Source organism: Pelodiscus sinensis, chromosome 8, assembly GCF_049634645.1.
Source record: "Pelodiscus sinensis isolate JC-2024 chromosome 8, ASM4963464v1, whole genome shotgun sequence".
In the NCBI taxonomy this organism is placed as follows: Eukaryota; Metazoa; Chordata; order Testudines; family Trionychidae; genus Pelodiscus; species Pelodiscus sinensis.
This window is the reverse complement of record NC_134718.1, coordinates 57,947,102-57,970,926: the sequence shown is the minus strand read 5'-3', so window position 1 is coordinate 57,970,926 and position 23,825 is coordinate 57,947,102. Positions and strand designations below refer to the sequence as shown.

The window sequence follows — 23,825 nt, the reverse complement described above, 5'->3', positions numbered from 1 at the left end:
ATGAAACGGGGATTTAAATCTCCCCCGCTTCATTAGCATAAAAACGGCTGCTGCTTTTTTCCGGCACGGAGCTTTGCTGGAAAAAAGTGCCAGTCTAGACGCAGATGTTTCAGAAAATAAAGCCTTTTCTGAAAGATCCCTTATCCCTCTTAAAATAAGTTAAATATCCCTCTTAAAATAAGGGATAAGGGATCTTTCGGAAAAGGCTTTATTTTCCGAAAGATCCGCGTCTAGACTGGCGCTTTTTTCTGGCAAAGCTCCGTGCCGAAAAAAGCAGCAGCTGTTTTTATGCTAATGAAGCGGGGGGGATTTAAATCCTCGCTTCATTAGCAATTGCAATACGTCTAATTTGCATCCCTTTTACAAAAAAGGGATGCAATCTAGATGAGGCCCATGTGTTTAAGGTGACTGATTGCACATTATGAATAATGAAACATGAACACTCAAAATGAAAGTGTCACGAGTGACTTAGCCGTTGAAAATTGTCTAGAAAAGTGATGGAGGTACAAGCCGCCATGTTTGTCTCTCCTTAGCTGGGTTTGAAGTCCTTATGATGTGGAAGCAAAATGCAGGACAATGTAGCACTTTAAAGACTAACAAGATGGTTTGTTAGATGATGAGCTTTCGTGGGCCAGACCCACTTCCTCAGATCAAATAGTGGAAGAAAGTAGTCACAACCATATATACCAAAGGATACAATTAAAAAAAATGAACAAATATGAAAAGGACAAATCACATTGCAGAACAGGAGGGGGATGCAGGGGGGGGGGGAAGGAAGGAAGGTAAGTGTCTGTGAATTGATGATATTAGAGGTGGGGAGAGTGGGATGTTTGTGAGTTAATGGTATTAGAGGTGATAATTGGGGAAACTGTCTTGGTAATGGGTGAGATAGTTCAAATGTTTAAGTCCTTGTTGGCAAGTGTCGAATTTTAACATGAATGACAGTTCAGAGGATTCCCTTTCAAGTGCAGATGTAAAAGGTCTTTGTAGCAGAATGCAGGTGGTCAAGTCATTGAGAGAGTGTCCTTTCTGGTTAAAATGGCAAGAAACTGTTTTCTCTTTGTGATCTTGTCTGATATCTGTTTTGTGGGCATTAATCCTTTGGCGAAGTGTCTGAGATGTTTGTCCAATGTACATAGCAGACGGACACTTTCGGCACATGATAGCATAGATTATATTTCTGGATGCGCAGGAATATGTGTTCTTGATCTTATAACTCACTTGGTTAGGTCCAATAATGGTATCAGCAGAATGAATATGTGGATAAAGCTGGCAACGGGGTTTGTTGCAAGGGAAGGTACCAGGGTTGGTATTAGTGTGGTATGTCCTGTGGTGGTTGGTAAGAATCATCTTGAGGTTAGGTGGTTGTCTATAGGAGACTATGGGTCTGTCTCCCAGAGCCTCTTTGAGTATGGTATCCTGTTCCCCCAGACTAACACGGCTACATTTCTATCACTATTCTTATGATGTGGGACCTTGAAGAGCAGAAGCAAGGGGGGAAATGGTGGAATGTCTACCTCAACAATTACATTTTCTATATGCTAAAGCTGATGCTGCCTATGGACAAGCTGCCAGAACTACACAGCTACTTCCAGCTTGTTAGGATTGGGGGAATGGAAGCCAATTGCTTGAGAAGGCCGAGTTATGTTAACACAGGACTGACTCTTGAGAAACCCCCTTTTTTTACTGTTTATATGCTTTCGGAGATTCCCTAGACTGCATCAGTATTTCACATGATATTTCGTGCAAGGATTCCTCTCCTGGTTAACACAATTTTCTAGAATCTTGTATGACACAATTGCTCACTGATCCTTGGCATGGCATGGATCTTCCTACTTGTCTCTTCCTATTAAACAGAAAATGTTGCTTCTGATCTGCATCTTTTCTGCAGCAGAAGAGTGAAAGCTGAAGGTGTAATGACACCTCTAAGCCTTTTCATTCATCCCCAGAGTTATGGCTGGGTTCCAGTGAAAACTACAAAAAAAAATGTTTTGATAGAGCAAAAAAGAAAACCATTAAATAGCACGCTCAGAAAACTTAGAACAAACTGTACAAAGCTCAGCTGTTTCCCTGCACAGGGACTATGTGAAAAATGCAGATCACCTCTTCAATGTTGATTTCTGCACATTGATGTCACCTTTTGTTTTGAAACTCACTCAAAATTTGTTCTTTCACTTCACATCAAAACCATCAGCCTCTACTAATGGCTCAAAGGTGGCACACAATCGAAACAGATCAATAATGGGACCCAACACAGCCTTGGTGTCGAGCTACTAGATTTAAAGAAGGGGGCAAGTGCTTATCAGTTTAGAGGTTAGCATGGAGATGACAGTGAAATACAAAGGGACTTCTAGCAGGGAGGTACTGAGAGGATGAAAGGAAGGGGGAAGGAAAATTAAGGTCACCAACAGAAATTAAATCTCTTTGTCTTCCTTGCGGTTTCATTTCCTCATTTCACAGCCAACAAAAGGACAATATACAAATAAAGATGGAGTGTGTGCTGCTTTATCAAACTATCTGTGAACATTAAGCAAATGTTCCAGGGAATTCTGGGAGCATTTTTGTTGAAAGCAAAGACTCTTTGAGGTATGAGAAAAATCAAACATTAAGAAGTAGCAACAATAAAACTTTTTGGCTGTCTGCAATATAGTTTGATTAATTATTAATGTACTTGGGTGATTAAGTGTACAATAGGAATTATGTTTTTCTGTGCGTTCTCAAGAATAGAAAACAGCCTGCTTTCAGTCAAATCACTGGCAGAACAAAGCCTTGTGAAATCGCCTACTGCTGTGTCAGCATTTTAACTGCTTAGGGCTATGTTTATTTTCACAGGATATGTCTACACTGCAAAGTTAATTTGAAATAACTGTTATTTCAAATTAACTTTAATAGTGTCTATACGTGCAAACCGCTATTTCAAATTTAAATCGAAATAGTGGAGCCCTTAATTCGAATTTGGTAAACCTCATTCTACGAGGAGTAACGCCAAGTTCGAAATAGCTATTTCGATTTAAGTGCTGTGTAGACACTTAATTTGAAATAGGGGGCCTCCAGCCCTTCCCAGGGAGCCCTGGTGGAGCTGGGCACAACCAGGAAAACTTATTCTTCTCTCCCCCAGCCCCAGAGCCATTAAAGAGGTAGACCCTGGCCACAGTGCCTGTGCCAGCTCCAAGCCTGCCAGCCCAGAGCCAACAGTGGCCACCAGGGCCCCTGACCCAGTGGCCCCAAAACATAAGCCAGGAAGCCACTGGCAGCCAGCCCTCCACCACTCCCCCGGAGCAGTCTGCCAGCTCCCAGGAGCCTGACAGGGGCTGGAGAAGGTGGGCGCCTTCCTGGTCCAGTGTGGAGATCATGGACCTTATTCAGGTTTGAGGGGGATGCCCCCAACATCCATGATCTCTGCACTAGATGGAGGAATGCAGCCATCTACGGCAGGATAGCTGTCAACCTGGACACCAAAGGCCACATACGAACCCAGGAGCAGATTGGCATGAAACTCAAGTTGGTCTGGCGAGACCCCCAACCCTGAGCCCTGAGCTTCCCCTCCCTCTTCTTCCCCTTGCTTCCCCCTTCTAGCTCCCTCCTCCCAGGTTTCCCCCTTCCCTCTCCCACCCTCTCTCTTCCCCTCTCCCACCTCCTTTTCCCAGTCTCCCCAGAGGTTTATCTCTCCACCCAGTTTTGTTAAATAAATAGAGTTTATATTTTTTAACATACGTGTCTTTTATTTGACATCAGGAAGGGGGGCTAGGGAGGGGTAAGTGGAAGGACATGAGGGAGGAATGGGGCACGAGCCCCCAGTGGGGAGGACTGGGAAGGCTGTGAGGGCTCCTCGGGGTAGATGCTCTCCTGCAGGGCCTCCTGGATCCTGACAGCCCTCCGATAGGCCCTCCCGGATAGCAGCCTGCAGCAAGTGCAGCCGGGCTGATGGCAACGACCCCACGAGACGCACTGGCATGCTCGGGGCAGCTCTGGCTCCATGTGGCCGAGTGCTGTTGTGTCCCGAGTGCAGGCACTCAGGGCACTCCAACACAGGACTGCTTTGCTGTCCATCATTGAGGTAGACAAGTAAGCGGGGAACCCTGAGAAGTGTCTGTCCAGAGTGGGGGTAGGGTCCCTTTAAGAATGGAGCTCAGTTAGCCTCAGGCAGCAGCCCCACACACTAAGCCCTAACCTGATACCCTGCTGGCACTGGTTCCGGCCAGCCTTAACTTTCGTTCAGGGTCCACTCAGTGTGGACATGCTATTTTGAAATAACAAAACGCTATTTTGAAATACTTTTTGTGTATAGATTCATTATTTCGAATTAACTTAATTCAAAATAGTTAATTCAAATTAAGCTAATTCGAAATAGCGCTGTAGTGTAGACATACCCACAGAGATTAAAGGGACATTAAGTAGCTTAAACTCCTAAATTAAGTTTTGTCCCAAAAAAAGCGAGCGAGCGAGAGAGAAACCCTCTGGGCAACAGTACTTAACATAAATCATTCACTGATACATAGAATCAAAAATAATTCAATAAAAATATTAGCTGGTGGGATGAGGAATAAGGTATCATTTCTTGGTATCTGTGCTATCACAGGCCTACCATTCTTCTTAGTTATTTCTGCTACACCAGTGCAGAGATGATACATTGGGCTAGGTGCTGTACATACACAGGTTGAGAGAGAGTGCTAGCCTCAAAGGGCTTGCAATTAAACAAGACAAAGGGTCAGAGGAGGAAGTATGATCCTCCTGTTGGCTGAAGTAAAGAACAGGAAGATTGATTTACTGCAGAGTCAGACAGGAAGTCCATGGCACAGCTAAGAATTGAACCAATCTCTCCCTGAATTCCACTGTTGTGCCTTACCCATAAGGCCATTCTTTCTCTCTATTGGCATGTCAGTCATGCACAGAATCTTGTAGGAAGAAAACAGTAACCAGGACCTAAATTTCTTAAAAAAAAAAAAGCCTTCTTTATACATCATAAAAATAAGCAAACAAACCCATTTTCCCCCACCCACTTTCCAGGTCATGTGCCCAGAATTAGGGCTAAGAGAGTCAGTTAGGGTGAAATAAGAAATAACCAGAACCTTTACCCTAAACTTTACTCTCTTTGCTTGTTTCAATCTTTGCTCCCACCACCATTTTGTTTTTGTTTACTTTTCCAGACTTTTGTCATGTCCGGAAGGAGAAATAGGGTTGTCAGATGGTACTTTTTGGTCGAGCAAAAAAAAAAAAAAAAGGAACGTGGGATAATAAGCCCCCTCCCCCGTTCTGGGGTGCCCTGAGCAGCGATTGCAACCCCGCCTCCCAGCTGGGACTCCCAGGCTGATAGGCGGGGCTACGATTGGCGCTGGGAGCCTGTGATTGCACAGAAGCCTTGTGGGGGAGTGAGGAGTGGTTGGGAGTCTCAGCCACTTCCCCCGCCCCTGTCATACTCCTGCACAATCACAGGCTCCTACTGCCGATCATGGCCCCGCCTTCCAGCTGCTCCCCCCGCCCATGCCAGGCTTCCATCCGGTTCGCAGCCGGAAAAATCAGAGAATATCCGACATTGCACGTGTCCGGTATTATCTGATTTTTTTTTACCGGACAAACAGTGCAAATACCGGACTGTCCAGTAGAATACTGGACACCTGGCAACCCTAAGCAGAAATGCAGAAATGTCTGGAGTAGTTTTAGAAGATTTCCAGCTTCAACTTATCAGTTTCAGATGTGATGAGAATTGAGATGCATTTCGATGTCCGGATGTTGTACCAATCAAAATTTCTGACCTTTTCACCCATCAAGAGCTCATACCTCTCTCAAGGCATACATCCTGCTCACAGGCAGTATGCTGCTTAGCCAATACTGTGGGTGCAGATATCTATCCCAAACCAGTAGTAAGCTATAATGTTTTAGGCTCAGATGTACTTGTTACTTGACAAATGAGCACTACATATTTGTTGGAGAAAGAGCTAAAAGCCCCTTTATTAGATCCATCCCCTTGTCCTATTCCTTCCAAGTTTTAGACTACAGCACAACAGACCTCCTGTTACAGAAAGGAAATGAGATAGCTGAGGGCTATTTATCACTGTTGATTTTCACAGTGGAGCAGTCTATTGTGATTAATCTCAGATGCTTCTGCAATTCTGACACTTGGAAAACATCAGACACTGTTCCGTTTTAAGCATTTCCGGAAAAGGGTGCCAATGTAGACACAGCCCAGATGTTTCACTGACTTCAGAGCTATACTGTCCCCTGTCGTGTTTTTTGGTGTTTGTACTCTGGACTGTATTGCAGAACACAGAACAGTCAATGATTTCAATTTACTAAAGCATTTACCTCATAGCATCCCCATAATGTCCATGCTATTAAGCCCATTACTGAGCAGCCATAAGCATGTGATATTATATTTATATTTCATCTAATAAAAATTAATTGTAATTATTATTATAAAAGGGGTCCAATGACTGTTCAGAGTCCATAATACTGTATTTTAACACAGTTAACAGTTTCTGCAGACATTTAAGGAACTGTAGTGCTTCTCTGTCTTTCCAGACTACTACTCCCCTTGCAGTTTGATTTATCTTGCATACTCCCAAGTTTCATTTCACTGAAAAACTACTTGCTTACAAAATCAGACATAAAAATACAAAAGTGTCATAGCACACTATTACTGAAAAAATGCTTACTTTCTCATTTTTACCATATAATTATAAATCAATTGGAATATAAATAATGTACTTAGATATCCATGTATAGTAGATGGAGCAGTATAAGCAAGTCCCAGCAGACCACAGGCACCCAGACTGAAGCGCCAGCAGCGGCGGTTCCCCGCGCCTCTGAGGCTTTGCTCTGGCAAAGCCTCAGAGGCGCGGGACCCCCCCGTGGCTGCGGCTCCAGTCCGGGAGCCTGTGGTCTGCTGGGGACCGTCCCCAGCAGACCACAGGCACCCAGACTGAAGCCGCAGCCGCAGCGGGGTCCCTCGCCTCTGAGGCTTTGCCAGAGCAAAGCCTCAGAGGCGCGGCACCCCGCTGCCGCTGCGGCTCTGCTCCCCGTGTCCCTGGTCTGCTGGGGGGGGGCGCAGCTAGTGTGCTCCCCCTCCCCAGCAGACCAGGCTTTTGTTTTGGACTCTGGGGCAGAGCAGCTGGGGCGCTGCCGATTGGTCCTGCAGCGCCCGCTCTGGGCAGTACTGGACCAACCCGGCAGCACCCCAGCTGCTCTGCCCCAGGCGTCCCCAAGTCAGCTTCTGCTGAAACTGACCAGCGCTGACTACAGGAAGCCCAAGGCAGAGTTGCTCTGCCCCGGGCTTCCTGGAATCAGCTGCTGATCAGTTTCAGCAGCAGCTGACTTGGGGACGCCTGGGGTTCTTAAGTTGATTCTGTATGTAAGTCAGAACTGGCGGTCAGTTTCAGCAGTGTCTGAATCTGGACGCCAGTTCCGACTTACATACAGATTCAACTTAAGAACAAACCTACAGTCCCTATCTTGTACGTAACCCGGGGACTGCCTGTACTTTTATGTAGTATGTTCTAAAACTAGGCAACTATGTAGATTAATTGAAGTATCCCTGGAGGAGCTGAATGCCAACATGGGTATGTTTTATTTTAAAGTGATTCTTACATATTGAGATGAACAGAAAGCAAATGATGCAAAGACAGAATTAAATAGGTTAAAGAAATGACCTTTGACTAAAAGAAGCAAAGAGAACCCAAAATATAAGAATTGGACTAGTTCTGCTGTGGTGATTTTTTTTTTCCTGCTTCACCGTAATCACCCTGCAATCTGCTACCTTGTTCAGAGCTGTGGTGTAAATCTACTTCTTCCTTCTCACTTTGATCATTTCCCTCTGTATGGGTGAGAGTCATGAAAAGGTCGGAGTAAAAGTTCTCTTAACTCCCACATAACAAATCTCTTTTGCGTTTCATGTAGGTTTTCTTGCTCCATCTCCCTCCTTCCCAATTGTACACACTTGGGGTATGTCTACACTACAAAGTTAGTTCGAACTAACAGACGTTAGTTCGAACTAACTTTCATAGGCGCTACACTAGCGCTCCGCTAGTTCGAACTTAATTCGAACTAGCGGAGCGCTTAGTTCGAACTAGGTAATCCTCATTTTACGAGGATTAAGCCTAGTTCGAACTAGCTAGTTCGAATTAAGGGGTGTGTAGCCCCTTAATTCGAACTAGTGGGAGGCTAGCCCTCCCCAGGTTTCCCTGGTGGCAACTCTGGCCAACACCAGGGAAACTCATTTGCCCCCCTCCTGGCCCCGGACCCCTTAAAGGGGCACGGGCTGGCTACGGTGCCCGTGCCAGGTGCAAGCCTGCCAGCACCCAGCCAGCAGACCCTGCACCTGGCACGGCTCGAGCCAGCCACCCGCTGCCACCCAGCCCTCCCCCTCTTCCCGGGACCAGGCTGGCGGCTCCCGGGAGCTTGCCCGGGACCGCAAGAGGCAGGCACCCGCCTGGGCTAGTGCGGACATCGTGGACTTCGTCCACGATCTCCGCACTAGGCACAGGAAAGTGGCCAGCTAGGGCAGGAGAGCTGCCAGCCTGGCCACCCAGGAGCAGGTTTGCATGAAAATCAAGGTGGTCCACTGAGACCCCCGACCCTGAGCTTACAATGGCCGTACTGGGTCAGACCAAAGGTCCATCTAGCCCAGTAGCCTGTCTGCCGACAGTGGCCAACCCTAGGGACCTTGGAGGGGATGGACCGAAGACAGTGACCAAGCCATTTGTCTCGTGCCATCCCTCTCCAGTCTTCCACAAACCTTGGGCAGGGACACCACTCCTACCCCCTGGCTAATAGCGCTCCATGGACCCAACCTCCATGACTTGATGTCATGTCCCTTTAAACTCTGTTCCAGTTCTAGCCTTCACAGCCTCCTGCAGCAAGGAGTTCCACAGGTTGACTCTTTGCTTTGTGAAGAACAACTTTCTGTTACTAGTTTGAAGCCTGCTACCCATTCCTTTCCTTTGGTGTCCTCTAGTCCTTCTTTATGGGAACTAATGAAGAACTTTTCTGTATGCACCCAGTGTGGGTAGTCCGGGCACTCCAAGCCAGAACTGCTTTGCAAGCGGGGCACCCCTGAGAACTGTCTGTCCGGGGTGGGGGTCGGGACCCTTTAAGCGCAGCCCTCGGCTAGCCTGAGACAGCATCTCCATGCTCTAAGTCCTCCTCTGATGCCCTGCCGGCACTGCTTCCGGCCATCCTTAAGCCCGGTTCAGGGTCCACTTAATGTGGACATGCTAGTTCGAATTAGCAAAACGCTAATTCGAACTAGTTTTTAGTTCTAGACGCGTTAGTTCAAATTAACTAATTCGAACTAAGTTAGTTCGAATTAGCGCTGTAGTGTAGACATACCCATACCTAGTAAGATACAATGCTATTCATGATACCAAATAAGAGCTTCTAAAGGCTTTAGGATCTCAGATTCTTTTGGCACTATAAAACAAATGTTAGATCCATGTCAGTGAAATTATGCTGCTGTGTTTTTCAAATGTACTTGTGTGGCTTATGCAAGTTCACTTAACGAATGCCCATTCCTCTTAGGTTTCATAGGACCATATGAATTAGTGCAAGTGTAATCCACACATGGCTGGGTGTGGTGAGAGTCATGAAAAGGTCTGAGTAAAAGTTCTCTAACTCCCACATAACAAATCTGTACATGGCTTTTAGACCATGTACAGAGAGAATAATGAGTCTGCTTCTTTACAGCCTTACCTGAGAGCCAGCTGGCTTTTAGCTCATGCATTAAACTCTAGAGGTTTCAGGTTCGGTTCTGTTTATCAGCATTACAAGTAGGGGTCATCCGGGATTTCAACTGGGATATCTGAAGCTCCAGAAGTGATTCCTCAGCAAGGGGGAAATGTGTGTTCTTAGATTAGCATGGAAGCAAATTTATTTTATGGTCCTTTTGCCCCTCCCTCCGCCCCCAACTCCTAATGCACTTCTCTTTTGATTCACAATTATTTGATGCTTTCCCTACTGATTTCCTTCAAACATCTCCTGGGCAAAAACATGCTGAATTTTTTATGTTTTTTTACATGGAGCAAAGTTTGATGTCACAGAGGAAACATTGTTAATTTAGTATAAACACTGTAGCTTATTTATTCACAATACCCAGGAGAGTGTGAGGATTGCAAATTAGTGGGAGGCTGAGTAAACACGATTTCTCAGTGATAAAAGATCATCTGATCACAGCTTGGAAAAGTTTATTGGCCTTGAAAATATCAGTACTACAGGTTGACCATCTCTAATCCATCATTCTCTGGTCTGTCAACATCCATGGTTTGGCATGATTTTAGTTGGCCGCTGTCCACTTTCATGAGTGTGGCCAAGTTTTCCGCTGTCCCATAAAGTTTGTTTATAGCCACCAGTCCTGGCTCTCAGTGTTCTGTGCTGTTATGTAGCTCTAACTTACTCCTAAATTCCTTTTGACAACTCAGTAAGCAGTGGAAGTGTTGGTAATGCTGCTAGACAATATTGACTTCCAAGTGCTTCCGCAAATTCTCTGGTCAAGCACTGGTCAGGTCCCGAGGTGCTGGAATGGAGAGGTTCAACCTGTAGTCGGTTAGCTGTATTCCTGCCACAGAATGCCAGTGAGCAGTGATCTCTCCAATAAACCTTCATCCTTCTCTGTACTGCAGCAACCTTAGTGCACAGCATCTGTGCAACTTTCTTTCCCCCACAGTTTTAGCTGCTAATTGATATTATTTATTATTATTGCTTACCATATGTTAGGTGCTTTCTGAGTACAGAAGAAATCAGTTCTTGCTGCAAAGACCATACAGCAGGGGTCAGTAAAAGGGCCTCCATGGGCCGGATCTGGCCCACCAAGTGGATTGACCCGGCCTGTGGAGGTCCTGCTGCTCCCCCTCCTCCAGGCCAATTAGGGCCTAAGGACTGGGAGTATGCAGTGCTTAGTCGACCCTGGTGGTTGACTCTAAGACCCATGCCCCTGCGGGCAGGGAGTGTGAGACTTTGTGATCCCACCTGCCCCCAGGCCAGTCTTCTCGTGCCCTGCAGGGGGCGTGGCACTTCTTAGTACCACGTGCTCCTTGCAGGAGGAGGGCAGGGCAGGAGACTTCATGTGCTCTCCCCCGCCAACAAGTTCTGATTGGCCAGGGGGTGAAGGGAAGCGTGTGAAGTCTCCTTCTACCATCAGGGGCACGAGCACCTACAGGGAACCGCCAGCTGTTCAGAACAGTCGGTGGTTCTCTTGAGGGGCGGTAGCAGTGGCAAAGACTTCACATGCTCACCCACAGCCAGACCAATCAGGATCTGTGGACAGGGAAGCAGGAAGTGTCTTGGCCCTGCACCTTCTCGGGTGTCCTGGGGCTACTTGAAAAGTGTCTGAAGTGGTCCTCTTATCATCTATAAAAGGAAGGACCCCTTGAGTGTGTATGGGGGGGGGGGGAGGCTTTGCAGCTAGGCCATTTCTAATCTATTTTTTCTGTTGCTATTCCTACAGTCATAATAAATACCAGCCCATAATCACAGAGTCACGATGAGTTAATTTCTGGAACAATAAAAACAATTTCTGGATTATCAGTGTTTCTGATTAATGTTAAATAGCCTGTGTCCCTCAGGACAAGTAAAGTTTCACATCAGGATTATAGACAGTTAATCAATAGAGTGTAAACATTACAGCTCATTGTTTTTGGGAGTATATAATGCCATATTTTAGCTAATAAAAGGAAGGTGACAAAGTTCCCTCTTAAACACTATAGCTGTTTCTTTATCTCCTTTCAGTGCAGGTGGAAATTTGATATTTATTTTACCTCCTTGTTTCAGTGCAGCTGTAATGTGTTATAATAACCACCTTCTGTCAAATCATCCCACAATACTTCACAGACATTAATAGCTGAGCTCTCACAACATCCTTGCTAAGGGATAGATCTAATGAAGCCACATTTTATAGACTGGGAAACTGACAAACGGAGAAGTTAAGGTGAGTATTTTCCTGCTTTGAGACCAGTCAGTTGTGGATATTCCAGATCTGTGAAAATCAAACTGCTAATTGAGTTGCCTAATAGGGATGTAAGGGAGTAGCTGAGTAGTTGACTCACCAATAATAATCCTGCCAAAATCCTGCAATATGTACCCTAAAGGGTACATATTGCACCTGGAGGAGAAGATTTAGTAAGTTAAATCTCACATTCAACTCCCAGCAGCTCCTTCCCTACAATGGAAAATAGAGTTTTTTACAACTTAACAACATTACGTTCCTAGACATTAAAGGTTCCCAGACATTAAATATCTGCTGTCCTGACATTAAAGATCCCATGGCATTTTTTTCTAAGAGTAAAAATTTTTCCAGTCATCTGTGGCCAGTATTTTCCTCTCCCCACACCTTATGCTCTTTGTATATGTGTAAAAAATGCACATGTCCCATAATCAAATCAACCCATAAAGAATAAGGATGTTAAATATCGGTTAGTTGAATAGTCGCATAATCTCATGAATTCTTATCGGTTAGTTGACTAGTCTATAGTCCCTGGAGGCGGAGCCAGTAGACAGTGTGCTCCGCCCTCATTCCCGAGAAGACCCTTGCCACTCAGCGCAGCTGTCACTGTATCAGAGACAGTAGCACGGGGTGCCAGGTGGGACCTGGTCTGTGAGGGGAACCAGTTTAAAACCCAGCTCCCTTTCTGGACCTGTGCTGTCGCCTTGTGCTGTTGCCTCTGATGAAAAGGCAGCAGCGTGGGGTGGCAGCAGCCCCTGTCTAATCTGGCCTGAGCTCCCAGATCTGGCACAAGCCGGAACTGAGCTGGGCTGCTGGCCAGCCTGCAAAAAAAATTTACTGTCAAGTAGGGGAGGGGGAATGCATGTAGTCTATAGCATTAACCTATATGCTTTTGCTTATTGATTAATCAACTTTCACATCCCTCATAAAGAACCACCTCAGCTTCTGCTGGTTCTCCTCCCACCCCCTTACACCTGGATCAAGTTACAGTATAAGGGTCAAAATTTGCAAAACCGTTTAAAGTTAAAGATGTGCTCTAAATGTTTTTATTATTACATTCAACTGCTGAAATCCACAGTGGCTGTGAAAATATTCAGGCACAGAGGTTATCCATATGCGAGCCATTAATTCACTTAAAAGGGAATGGAGACCAGTACTTTGCTAGTCTTTGCCTGTGAGGTAAATATTGATAAGGTAGCTCATGCTGAGAATTGTGAAGAATATTAGACAACCAATTCATATTTAAAGAGTGAATATTTATCTTTATTTTACTGAAATTACTCTAATTTCCATTCCTTTATTTTAAACAGCCTCTTATGTGAGAGATTCATTGACCTTCATAATTTTGCTGTTACTTTAATAGGGCAGATAGGGAACTATACAGAAAGCAGTTCCAGGCTTAGATCCATTTGCCTACAGGTATTGCTTAGAAGAAAGAGAAGTCTAATCTCCTGGCATTTAAGAATGAAAAAATCATCAGTGACAAATACCTGCCACAACCACAAAATAGGAGAGGAATTTCTTTCATATTTCATTTTCACTTGACTTTATTTCTGCTGTTCTTTCTTCCTTTCTTGCTTCTATAGTATCTAGCTGGACTTCCTATTCTTTCAGCTATTGTAACAAACTGCTTGGTGCGGCACCAGCTCGAACTAGGGAGGCTAATGTAGGCATTCGAAGTTGCAAATCAAGCCCGGTATCCCACGTTTGATTTGCATCTTCCCGGCTGGTCGCCATTTTTGAAATTTACACGTCCGGACTAACTGCCTGCATCTACACGCGGAAGGGACCCGGTATTTCGAATTAAAGCCTAAATCGAACTACCTGTTATTCCTCCTGCAAGGCAGGCAACTGGAGAGGTCAGGGTTATCCAGTTGCAATGTGTGCTTGTAGGATGCCATAACCTTGCAATCACTCTGGAGCTTATGTGTGATCACCTCTAAACCCCTAGCAACATTAAGGCAGCTCAAGATGTCAAGTATTACATCCCTCAACATAGTAGCCAACCCCATCCTGGATAGCAAGAACCAGGGAGTCAGTGTCCTCACATAACTGAGATCAGGTTCCATAGTCTCAAGTGGTTACCATTTTGCTATCCATTAAGAACTGGATTGAGACCAGCAGATTCATCTCTCATAATTCACCAGTCCGCACACAACCCCTTTCAATCCCTACCAATCTGGGTAGGAATAGGAGCCAGCCTATTTTCTAGTCTTTTGTATTAAACATTCCACCTTCACTTGAGCATTTTTCCTGCAAGGTGGGTGAGGTAATATCTTTTATTGGACCATTTTTTGTTGGTGAGAAAGACACGCTGTTGAGTTTGGTTCAGTAAAAGATATTACCTCACCCACCTGGTCTCTCTCTAATATCCTGCAACTTACACAGCTACAGCTACACATAGCTATAGCTACACTGGGTTGTGCCAACGGGGATGTGCTCATACCATCTACATTTTTTTGTTTGTCTCTAAGACTACTCATGTTTTAAGTTTTTCCAGTTACAGACTAACATGGCTACCCCTCTGAAAATTTTTAACCATAGGCATAGTTTGCTTTCTATATTTCTTGGAGAGAAAGCTCCAGCTAGAGCTAAATAGGCTGCATAATTCTGCACCTGCCCATGGCTTGCCATTTCGGGAGCAACATTCCCCACCTCTCTTCCAAACAACACCCATTCATACAACATTTTTTTCCTTGGGACATGTATTTAAATTCCTTTGCCTTAATCTATAGTTCTTCCTTCTGCAATTCAGATTCCTAAAGTGGTTTTTCTGTGGGCAGACTTTTCTGGCTCCTTGTTTCACTGATGGTAAATGCTCTCCTGCTTCCTTTTGGCTTCTTTCTCTCTTTATGATACCTCCTTCTTTCTCATGTTTGTTTCCTTTCTCACACCCAGTTCTCAATGTCTTCTCCTTTTCTCCTCTGCCAGTTTTTTTTTAATCCATTTTATCCTCCAGCTCCATTACTAATTGGATCTTTTGAATTATGCCTTCTGTCTGCATTCCCTGCTAGTGCTCTCTCCTTTTTGCCTGCCATCCTTCTAACTGCACATTGGAGTCACTCACTCAGACATAGCACCCTGGGCAGAAGAGGAGACACTACTATGACACTTTGGCTTGATAATGGACAATGGCTACTTGAAATATGTAAAGCTCAGCATTGTGCACGTTCTGAAGTTGGAAGAAGATTGATTTCCTCACCCATTTCTCTCTTGATTTGAACTCATTTGCTGGCAGATAAAACTCATTCATCTCTGTGAATAGTTAATTCTTCTGGAGTTTCAATGCCTATTAGTTTCTGCATTTATCCATTCAGAGTGGGAGCCCTTACACCATAGTTGAAGTCTGGTCTTGTGGCTAAGCTACTAGGATGGGTATCTGGAGAGCTAATTCAATTCCTGACTTTGCCCCAGGCTTTAATGACTGAGAGAGGGCTTGATCCTTCACAAAGTTAATTCCCATGGAAATTCAGCACCTTTCACAAACGTTTAGGGGATGGAAGTTTTGTTTCCAAGAATGGTTGTAAAAAAGTTTAAACCATGCAAATGTTAGCAGAAGAAAACATTTGCAAATATTCTTAGAGTTTCCCATGGGCAGCTTGCTTACTTCTTTTTATTTCCTCAAAGACTTGGACAAGTGCTTTTGATTTATTAATTTTGTGGTCCATTACCTTTGGCTCTGTGGGTGAGGAAGCACAACTAATGTTTCTAGGGTGCACATTTTTCTGGCTTATAAGCAACATCTGTAGTTTTGATTATAATAAATGAATATAGGAATGAATATAAATAGTGGGAAAAGTCCTCAAAATCTTGACCAGTTTTGAGGGTAATTTTCAAAAGGCAATGGACTTCTCTTATTTATACAATTTAGATTGTCAAATCAAGGGGGAAAAAAAGTGTGCAAGACTAGGGAGCCTGACTGGAATAGGGAAACATTTGAAAATTTTTACCTCATGTGGCAGGAAATACAAAAATCAAATAGTTACCAATTTATGAATAAGCTGTAGTGGATAATTAGCCACTTCCCTTACAATGTCCTGCATTTGGGTTGGCCATGTGGTATTCCAGGGAAGGCAAATCATTCCATGTGATACACATTTCCATCAGTTATTAGATGAAGAAATGTAAATTGCAGCCAGTTCTTGGAATATTTGTGAACAGAAAAAATAATTATATGAATTCATCAGATGATGATGATTCACAAAAAAAATCTGATGAGCTCTATTAATAGATTCCAAGACAAGAAGGGTCCATTGTGACCATGTTGTCTGATCTTCCATATAATCGTCTGGAAAAATCATCTAATACTGATTTAAATGGACAGTGATCCATGATGACCCATGGTAAATTGTTCCAATGGTTAAAAACATAAGCCTTAATTCCAGTGTATGTCTAGCTCAAGGGTGCACAATAATTTTCATGGGGGGCACTCCCAAGTATTTTGTCAGTTATCATGGGCCACAGTTTTCTACTATATTAATGGAGAGGGTGGGTTTGGGAGCAGGAGGGGATTGGGACATGGGAGTGGATGCTGGGTGTAGGTTCTGGCCAGGAGGCACTTACCGTAGGTGGCTCCAGAATGGCGACCCAGCAGGCCTCTCAGGCAGGCTGCCTGCTTGCCACTTCCCCACACACTGCTCAAAGTGGCAGACTACTGGGGCAAGTGGATCTCTTTGCACCCTTTACTAGGGGTCCTTTGCTGTCGAGCCAGAAAAGACTGCACCCAGAGCTCCATCTGCACACTTCCCATGCCTGCAGGATTTGCTTCTGCAGCTCCTATTGGGTGGGAATCATGGCCAATGGGAGCTGTGAGGGGCGGTGCGTGCTGGCAAGTGCAGGACAGTGTGTCAAGCCACCTGCCCTTTCCCCTCCCCAGGGCCTATGACAGAGAAGGGGAACTGCCTCAGGTAATTGCCCCTCACCTCAACTTCCTGTCCCAGCCCTGAGCCCCATCCCACATCCTATCTCCTACTCATAGCCCACACTTCCTACTTCACCTACTACCCAGAGCCCCTTCCCACACTCCAAACTCTTTGCCTCTAGCCTGGAGTCCCCTTCTGCATCCCAAATGCCTCATCCTCAGCCCCACCTCCACCCCAGAGCCTGCATCCCCAGCCAGAGCCCTCACCCCCTTCCATACCCAAATCTTCTGCCTCAACCTGCAGCTCGCTCCTGCACTCTTAACCTAGGGATGTGAACGATTAGTCGACTATCTGATAAGCAAATGCTCATCGGATAATCAACACTCTAATTGATTAGTTGCTTTCCCCCCTTGCTGCTTTTATCAGAAAGAGCAGCAACAAGGGGAGGGGAAAAAGGAGGGGGTGCTTCAAAGTGGCCGCACTACATTCCCAGTTCACCTGGGCTGTTTGTGGCATTTCGAAGCAGCAGCACTGTGTGGAGCCCGGGGTCTGACGCTTTGAAATGTCGCGTTCAACCTGGGGCCAGCTAGGAGTCTCCTGTTCACCCTGGGCTCCATATGGCGCTGCTGCTTTGAAATTCTGTGTGGAGCCTGACTCCAGGCTCCTTGCGGCATTTCAAAGTGGCAGCGCCATATGGAGCCCGGGGTCACTGCTGCTTTGAAACACCAAGGGGAGCACGGGGCCAGCAGGGGATTGCTTGAGTCCCCTGCTGGCCCCATTCTCTCCGCAGCGCTTTCACCTTCAAAATGTAGCAACAGCCCTGAGGTTGTTGCTACACTTCAAAGGTGGAGGTGCCCTTATCTAGCCCTTATCGACTAGATGCAAATTGTATCAATGATTTGATTAGCCAATTAATTGAAATTTCACATCCCTATCTGAAGCTCCTCATTTTTGACCCCACTCCTGAGCCTGGAGGAGGGGGATAAAATCTAATAGCTCTGAGCCCCCAGAAGAGTTAATCCAGCCTCGTGCCCAGGAAATATGAGATTTTTTTTTTAATTCAAGGATGGATGTGGCTAAATTTTGATTTATGATACAAAGCATATAGAAACCATTTTTCTTCAGGTAAGACCTGGTGCAAAAAAAAAAAAAGATTATAGTCATCTATTACTAATATATATACTCATCCAAACAAGCTTGTGCTAGTTTATTAATAGTAATAGACTGTACTATCAAGCAGGACCAAGGCACATAAATCATTCAGTATCAGGAAACTTAGGAAACCAGAGTATCCACATATTTGATTAATGGGACATAGGCATTCAAAGCTGGTAAATTCTTAGAATCTGTTACCCACCTGTGATATGAACTGGTATGAAAAATAATTGGTCTTTCTATACACAAATGTGATTATTTTCTGGTACAGTCTCTTTGTTTCATTCCCTCTCGTTCTGTCATTTCTTTCTTTATTGCTCACATAACAACCACCTTCACTCTTGCTTCCCCTGGTTGTGTTATAATTTTGCTTAATTGATTTTTGTTCAATTTCAGCAAATTGCTTTCCTTTTTGTTCATTAAGTTCCAATGCAGTACTTGATCAGATTTCATAGAAAGAAGGGAGAACGCAATTAAAGGGAAGCAACACATTCGTAATCAAATTTAATAAGCTATGTGGACACAGCATTTTATTACTAATTATATAATTATAATTGTTGGTTAGATGCTGAGACAAAATTAAATCTCTCCTTGGAAGATTACAAGGATTTTGGAAGCTTAACAATCAGAAAATTCAGTTATGATTCCTACTAGAGCCAAAATATGTTAATGTTATTTATTATAATTTGTTCTCCTCTGCATATATAATAGTTTGTGTTACTTTTCTAAGGGGTTAACTTTAGTGCCTTAATATGTATTTGCATTGTGGTTGGGTGCTGGTTCCTATGCAAACTATCAATTTATATTTTTTTACATCTGTTTAACTTCTCAAACAAATGTTTAAGCAATACCTTTTGCTTTTAAGAGGAAAACAGGAGACAGAAGACAAAAAAGCTGAAAGTCCCCAAACATTTAATTGTGCTGTCATTTGTTTATATACTCAAATGTGTGTTTATATAAATGTGTGGTCTAATGTGACACATTTCAAGAAGTGCACTGATGCTCGTACAATTAGAGGCCAGGAGCACTTCCTTGAAGCATCAATCCCCATGTATTCATTGGTCTTCAGAGCTTGAGGAAGTGTGCTTAGCTATATCAAAGTGTGGCTGTGCTTCAGGGTGTTCCTTGGCATGTCTATCTTCAATGCCTTGCAACAGCAGATCCTTGAGTCACTGAAATGGCTAAATACACTGGGGAAGGTGTCATTGAAGATGTGACATTACAATAAATGCATTTGCTGAAATTCTAGCAGCAGCTTTTGTTTAATTGTCTGGTGTGCTTGTCTCTGTATGTATGACTGGATAAGCACTCTGAGGAGAAATTCTTGCCTTTCCACTTTTACAATCAGAGACGTGACATGCCTTAGATATAGTAGAACAGTGGTCCTTGGAGGCTTTCAACTTTCCCAGAATAATTTGAATGACCAGACTGAATTACTGATAGATCTTTTCCAGACCATATAGTTCCAACACTGAATGCCCTCATCTAAGAATGCTTCACCTCCAATTCTCAGGCATTTTGTCCAGGACTTTGAAAGCTGCCTAGCGGAAAGGAGTGTACTTTTCCAAATTGGCCACTCATATACTCATAGCAGCCTGCTGAGGAGGCAGCCAAACAGTCTACAAAAGGTAGTACATTTCCTTATTTTCAACATTCAGTCCCACATGCGGTGAGTTACAGTGATCCATCTTAGGCCTGGCTGATGTATCACTGTGGCCAGATCCTCAGTGCAATGGGTGTATGAATTTCCTGCAGAGCTGGAAAGGATATGTTTTCACTGGAGCTAGAAGGTGCGAGTCCTACCTTGCATAGATGTACCCATGATAGCTTTGCTTGAGCTAGCCCTTAGAATTAGCTGTGTTTCTGGTAGCATGTGCAACCACTTGGGCTAGCTAGTCGAAATACAGTGCAGTCCTAAACACCTGGGTATGTTCTCAGGCGTCTAGTCCAGTTCAATGGACACACTGGGTTTTTTTTAGGTGCTAGCTTGAGCAGAACTAGCATGGATCTATTTACATGGGTCTTCCTGCCAGCTCAAGTGTTGCTATACCCTGCTATACCTTGTATCAAACTGGATCCCAATGATTTGTTCAGCTTCGATTAATGGTGTGTGTCTCTGTCTGTATCCAACAGACAAGAAGACAGGGTCTGACAAATTCTCTGCATTTTTTTCTCAACCACTGGGCAGCATCATTGTATCTCCACAGTTAGACCTTGTTAACCTTAGCAAAGCACATATTTCTCAAAGAGGACTGCATACTTGTTTAGCACGTGAGTAGTTGGAGCTTTTCAAACATAGCAACAGAAAATTCATTGTAAAATCTTTAGCACTGTAGAACATGTTTACAACAAAAATCTTCATCTTCTTAATCTGTGTCACTCAAACAGCCACCTGGCATTTTAACAGACTTGATTAGTCCCTACCTAATGAGCAAGAAAAATATTGTATGAAAAGTGTGAGTATAGAAGGGTTGTTTGTTTTAACATGAGTTTGCCATTTGTTCCTTTGAAAATCTCCCATTGAATCTACATGAAATATTTCTCTTAATTGAGGACTTTTAAAAGCTGATAAAATATCACAGATACATGAGAAAGTGTGTTGTTTTTTCTAGACCATGCAGATATTTTTTAAGGAACTAACCTAAAGAGAGGTTTTAGTATTTCTAGACTTTTTAATATTTTTGGGTTTATTAACCTTGATACTGTAATAGAACTAACAGAATCCGTAAATCATTGATATAATTCATTTGTATGGCATAATGTTTGCAGCCCCTATGAGGGTATGTCTACACTACCCTGCTAGTTCGAACTAGCGGGGTAATGTAGGCATACCGCAATTGCAAATGAAGCCTGGGATTTGAATTTCCCGGGCTTCATTTGCATAAGCGGGGCGCCGCCATTTTTAAATCCCCGCTGGTTCGAACCCCGTGCCGCGCGGCTACACGCGGCACGAACTAGGTAGTTCGAACTAGGCTTCCTAGTTCGAACTACCGTTACTCCTCATTCCACGAGGAGTAACGGTAGTTCGAACTAGGAAGCCTAGTTCGAACTACCTAGTTCGTGCCGCGTGTAGCCGCGTGGCACGGGGTTCGAACCAGCGGGGATTTAAAAATGGCGGCGCCCCGCTTATGCAAATGAAGCCCGGGAAATTCAAATCCCAGGCTTCATTTGCAATTGCGGTATGCCTACATTACCCTCCTATTTCGAAATAGGAGGGTAGTGTAGACATACCCTGAGAGAGTTTCTGGTTTTCTGAAATATCAGCTTTATTCCATTTGGGTTTAGGCCCAGACTTACTGTAAATGGAGCGGAATGTATTGTGTATCACAGATTTGTAAATAGTTTAGATTTCTATTCAAGCTTTTAAACGAATTTGGATGTTTGTTGTGGGGAAGAAAATGGAGGAAGGAGCTTCCAGTCACCAAATTAAGGTGTGGTTTGGGGTTTTTTTTGCATATATTTGGCCACCTTTATTGCCTTGGTGTTTCTTATAGCCTTAGTCATGAGACTGACAAGAAGATTCAGGTGAATTTCTGAAAGAGCTCTGAGACTTAAATGAGATTTTGTTTCAGTGAGACTTGTGTTCCTATGGCTCAGATTTACAAAGGTATGCAGAAAGATGCCTTACGGGACTTGCAGAAGTGATTAAGCAAGATTTCCATTGACTTCAATTTGAGTTAGGAATGTAAAATCCTTAAGCGCTTTTGTATATGCGACTAGGTACCTAAATATTTTTTTATAAATGTGGCCCTACATTCTTCCCTTCTGAATCCTGCTCTTCATGGTTGGGTCATACCATTGCCTCCATCTGCATTCTACAATATTAAGATAAACATCCTGTCCTCCTTGTGAATTTTTCTACTTTTCTACCATTTCACTTTTGCCTCAAGATGGCATGAGCAGAGGACATGGAAGATTGATTTCAGCCTGCAATGTTTTCAAGAGATACTAATAAATCTAGACCTCCAGATTGTCCCCAAAGTTCTGGAGGACATTTCTTTCTAATTAAAAACTTCAGATGCTGAATGACAATCCAACCTAAGTTATCTGAACAAGAGAGATGGGACTTGCTAGCTTGACTTCAGATTTAAGTCATAGCTCTTTCCATTTTCAAAGGCTGGATACTGTCACTTACCCGTGTTCCAAATCTAAAGAGCTCACCAGCTGTCTTTCTTTAGAGAACAACAGTTTTTTGGAAAACTTGTTTGGTAAAGATTATCCAGTTCTTTCTATTAATGGAAGACATTCTCTGCATTTTATCTATCTGCATAATGACCATGGAACTACTAGTTTTTGAACCTCAAACTTTGGATCTGGAGGCTTGAAAATTATTTGACTTAATTTGCATATTTCTTTTTCTGCACATACCACCTTCATCTCCTGCAGTCTTGTTCTAGTGTTGTACCTTGAGCAGAAAATAATGGCAATTTATGCCCTAGAGTGCAGTTTAAGATACTCTTTAAAAAGGTGCAGTTCATGCAGTTTTCTGAACAATGTTGCTGAGTGTGTATGTATTGAGGTTATATAACTATCACAGTGATGTAACATGGTAATGTGTGTGGATGACTAATGGATATAGTGTAATAATTTAGTTTTGGAGTTGAGGTTCCATCAATCTATTATTTTAATACCCATCATTCTGAAATGAAAAAATATCTTCTATTGTTGTGTTTAGTTTTACAGAGTTTTTGGATCCATTCCAGAGAGTTATCCAACCAGAAGAGATCTGGCTCTATAAAAATCCTTTGGTACAATCAGACAACATACCTACACGCCTCATGTTTGTAAGTACTGTATCAGAGATTTAATGGATCATTTCATAGTTGATATGAACTGTAAACTAAAGACACTTTAATTTGGTAAGAGGGTTATGATATTTCAAACCCATGTTCCCCTGAACTTATTCATAATATGAAAAATCTTGCAGAGCTGTGGCGGTAAAAGTACTATATTTTGAATTCTGTAATACTGATGGTGCAGTTTCAGATTTAAGCAAGAGTTCACTAATGGATGTGAAGAATGAGAGAACAACTCCTAAATTAGGGGTCTGAACACTTTTCAAAATCTCACTAGGCATCTATCTGCATCTTTAGGCAACTAACTACCTTTACAGTTGCTAGATGGTTTAACCAAAAATACTGAACACCCCCCCCAAAAAGAAACCACTGGGGAAAAAATTGTCGAGGGGAAAAAAAACGGGGAGACCAAAGTTGTTGAGGAAAAAAAAAGGACCCCGACAGCAGTTATAAAGTAAAAAATAATAATAATAATAATAAAAATAAATAAATAAAATCAGCATGGCCCCTTCAAGAAGAGGCTTTTTTGCCAGCGGCCATCTTGTTTTTCTGTTCCAGCCACAAGACAAGCCCCTGCAGAACCAGGTAAGTGGGGGCATCCAGGGGGAGGAGAGGTGGCGTGCTGGTGGGCAGTCCAGGGTATCTGGGGGCTGGGCCCAGTTGCTGAGTGTGTAGTAGGGTTGCCTGGTGTTCGGTATTTTCACAGGGAAAAAAACCCACAGAAAATACTGGACATTTTAAGTGTCCGGTAGTGTCTGAATTTTTTTTACTGGACAGGAGGTGAAAATACCAGACTGTCTGGGTCAATACTGGATACCTAACTAACTTTCCTAATGCCCTTAGGCATCTTTGACACTGTTGCCCCAAATCTCTACATTGTTATTTGCTCACGTTTATATCCCCTTTGGGTTGGTTTTCTGCGAAGTGTCAAGGGGTCAGTGGGAGACGAGGGTGCATACTATACAGCAGAATCAGACTCTAAAGCATTTTCACATTAACCTGACAAGACAGTGCTATTGTTCAACTTGCCACGCCTAGGAGGGTTCATATGCTCATGCAGGAAGGTTTTAAGCTAGTGGGAGC

The 23,825-nt window shown here is 43.6% G+C and overlaps 1 protein-coding gene across 5 annotated transcripts in view; it reads left to right on the top strand.

Moving 5' to 3' along the window:
• The window catches only part of PLPP4 (phospholipid phosphatase 4), a 111,911-nt gene that overhangs the window by 17,371 nt on the left and 70,715 nt on the right, over positions 1–23,825 (top strand). For 4 of the 5 annotated variants that reach the window (XM_075935355.1, XM_075935353.1, XM_075935351.1 and 1 more), the window contains one exon: positions 22,622–22,730. In XM_075935355.1, coding sequence (XP_075791470.1) covers positions 22,725–22,730 — 6 coding nt within the window. In that variant the 5' untranslated portion in view covers positions 22,622–22,724. Of the gene's footprint in view, positions 1–19,555; positions 19,575–22,621; positions 22,731–23,825 lie in introns of those variants that run through there. The other variant, XM_075935354.1, reaches the window with a different exon arrangement.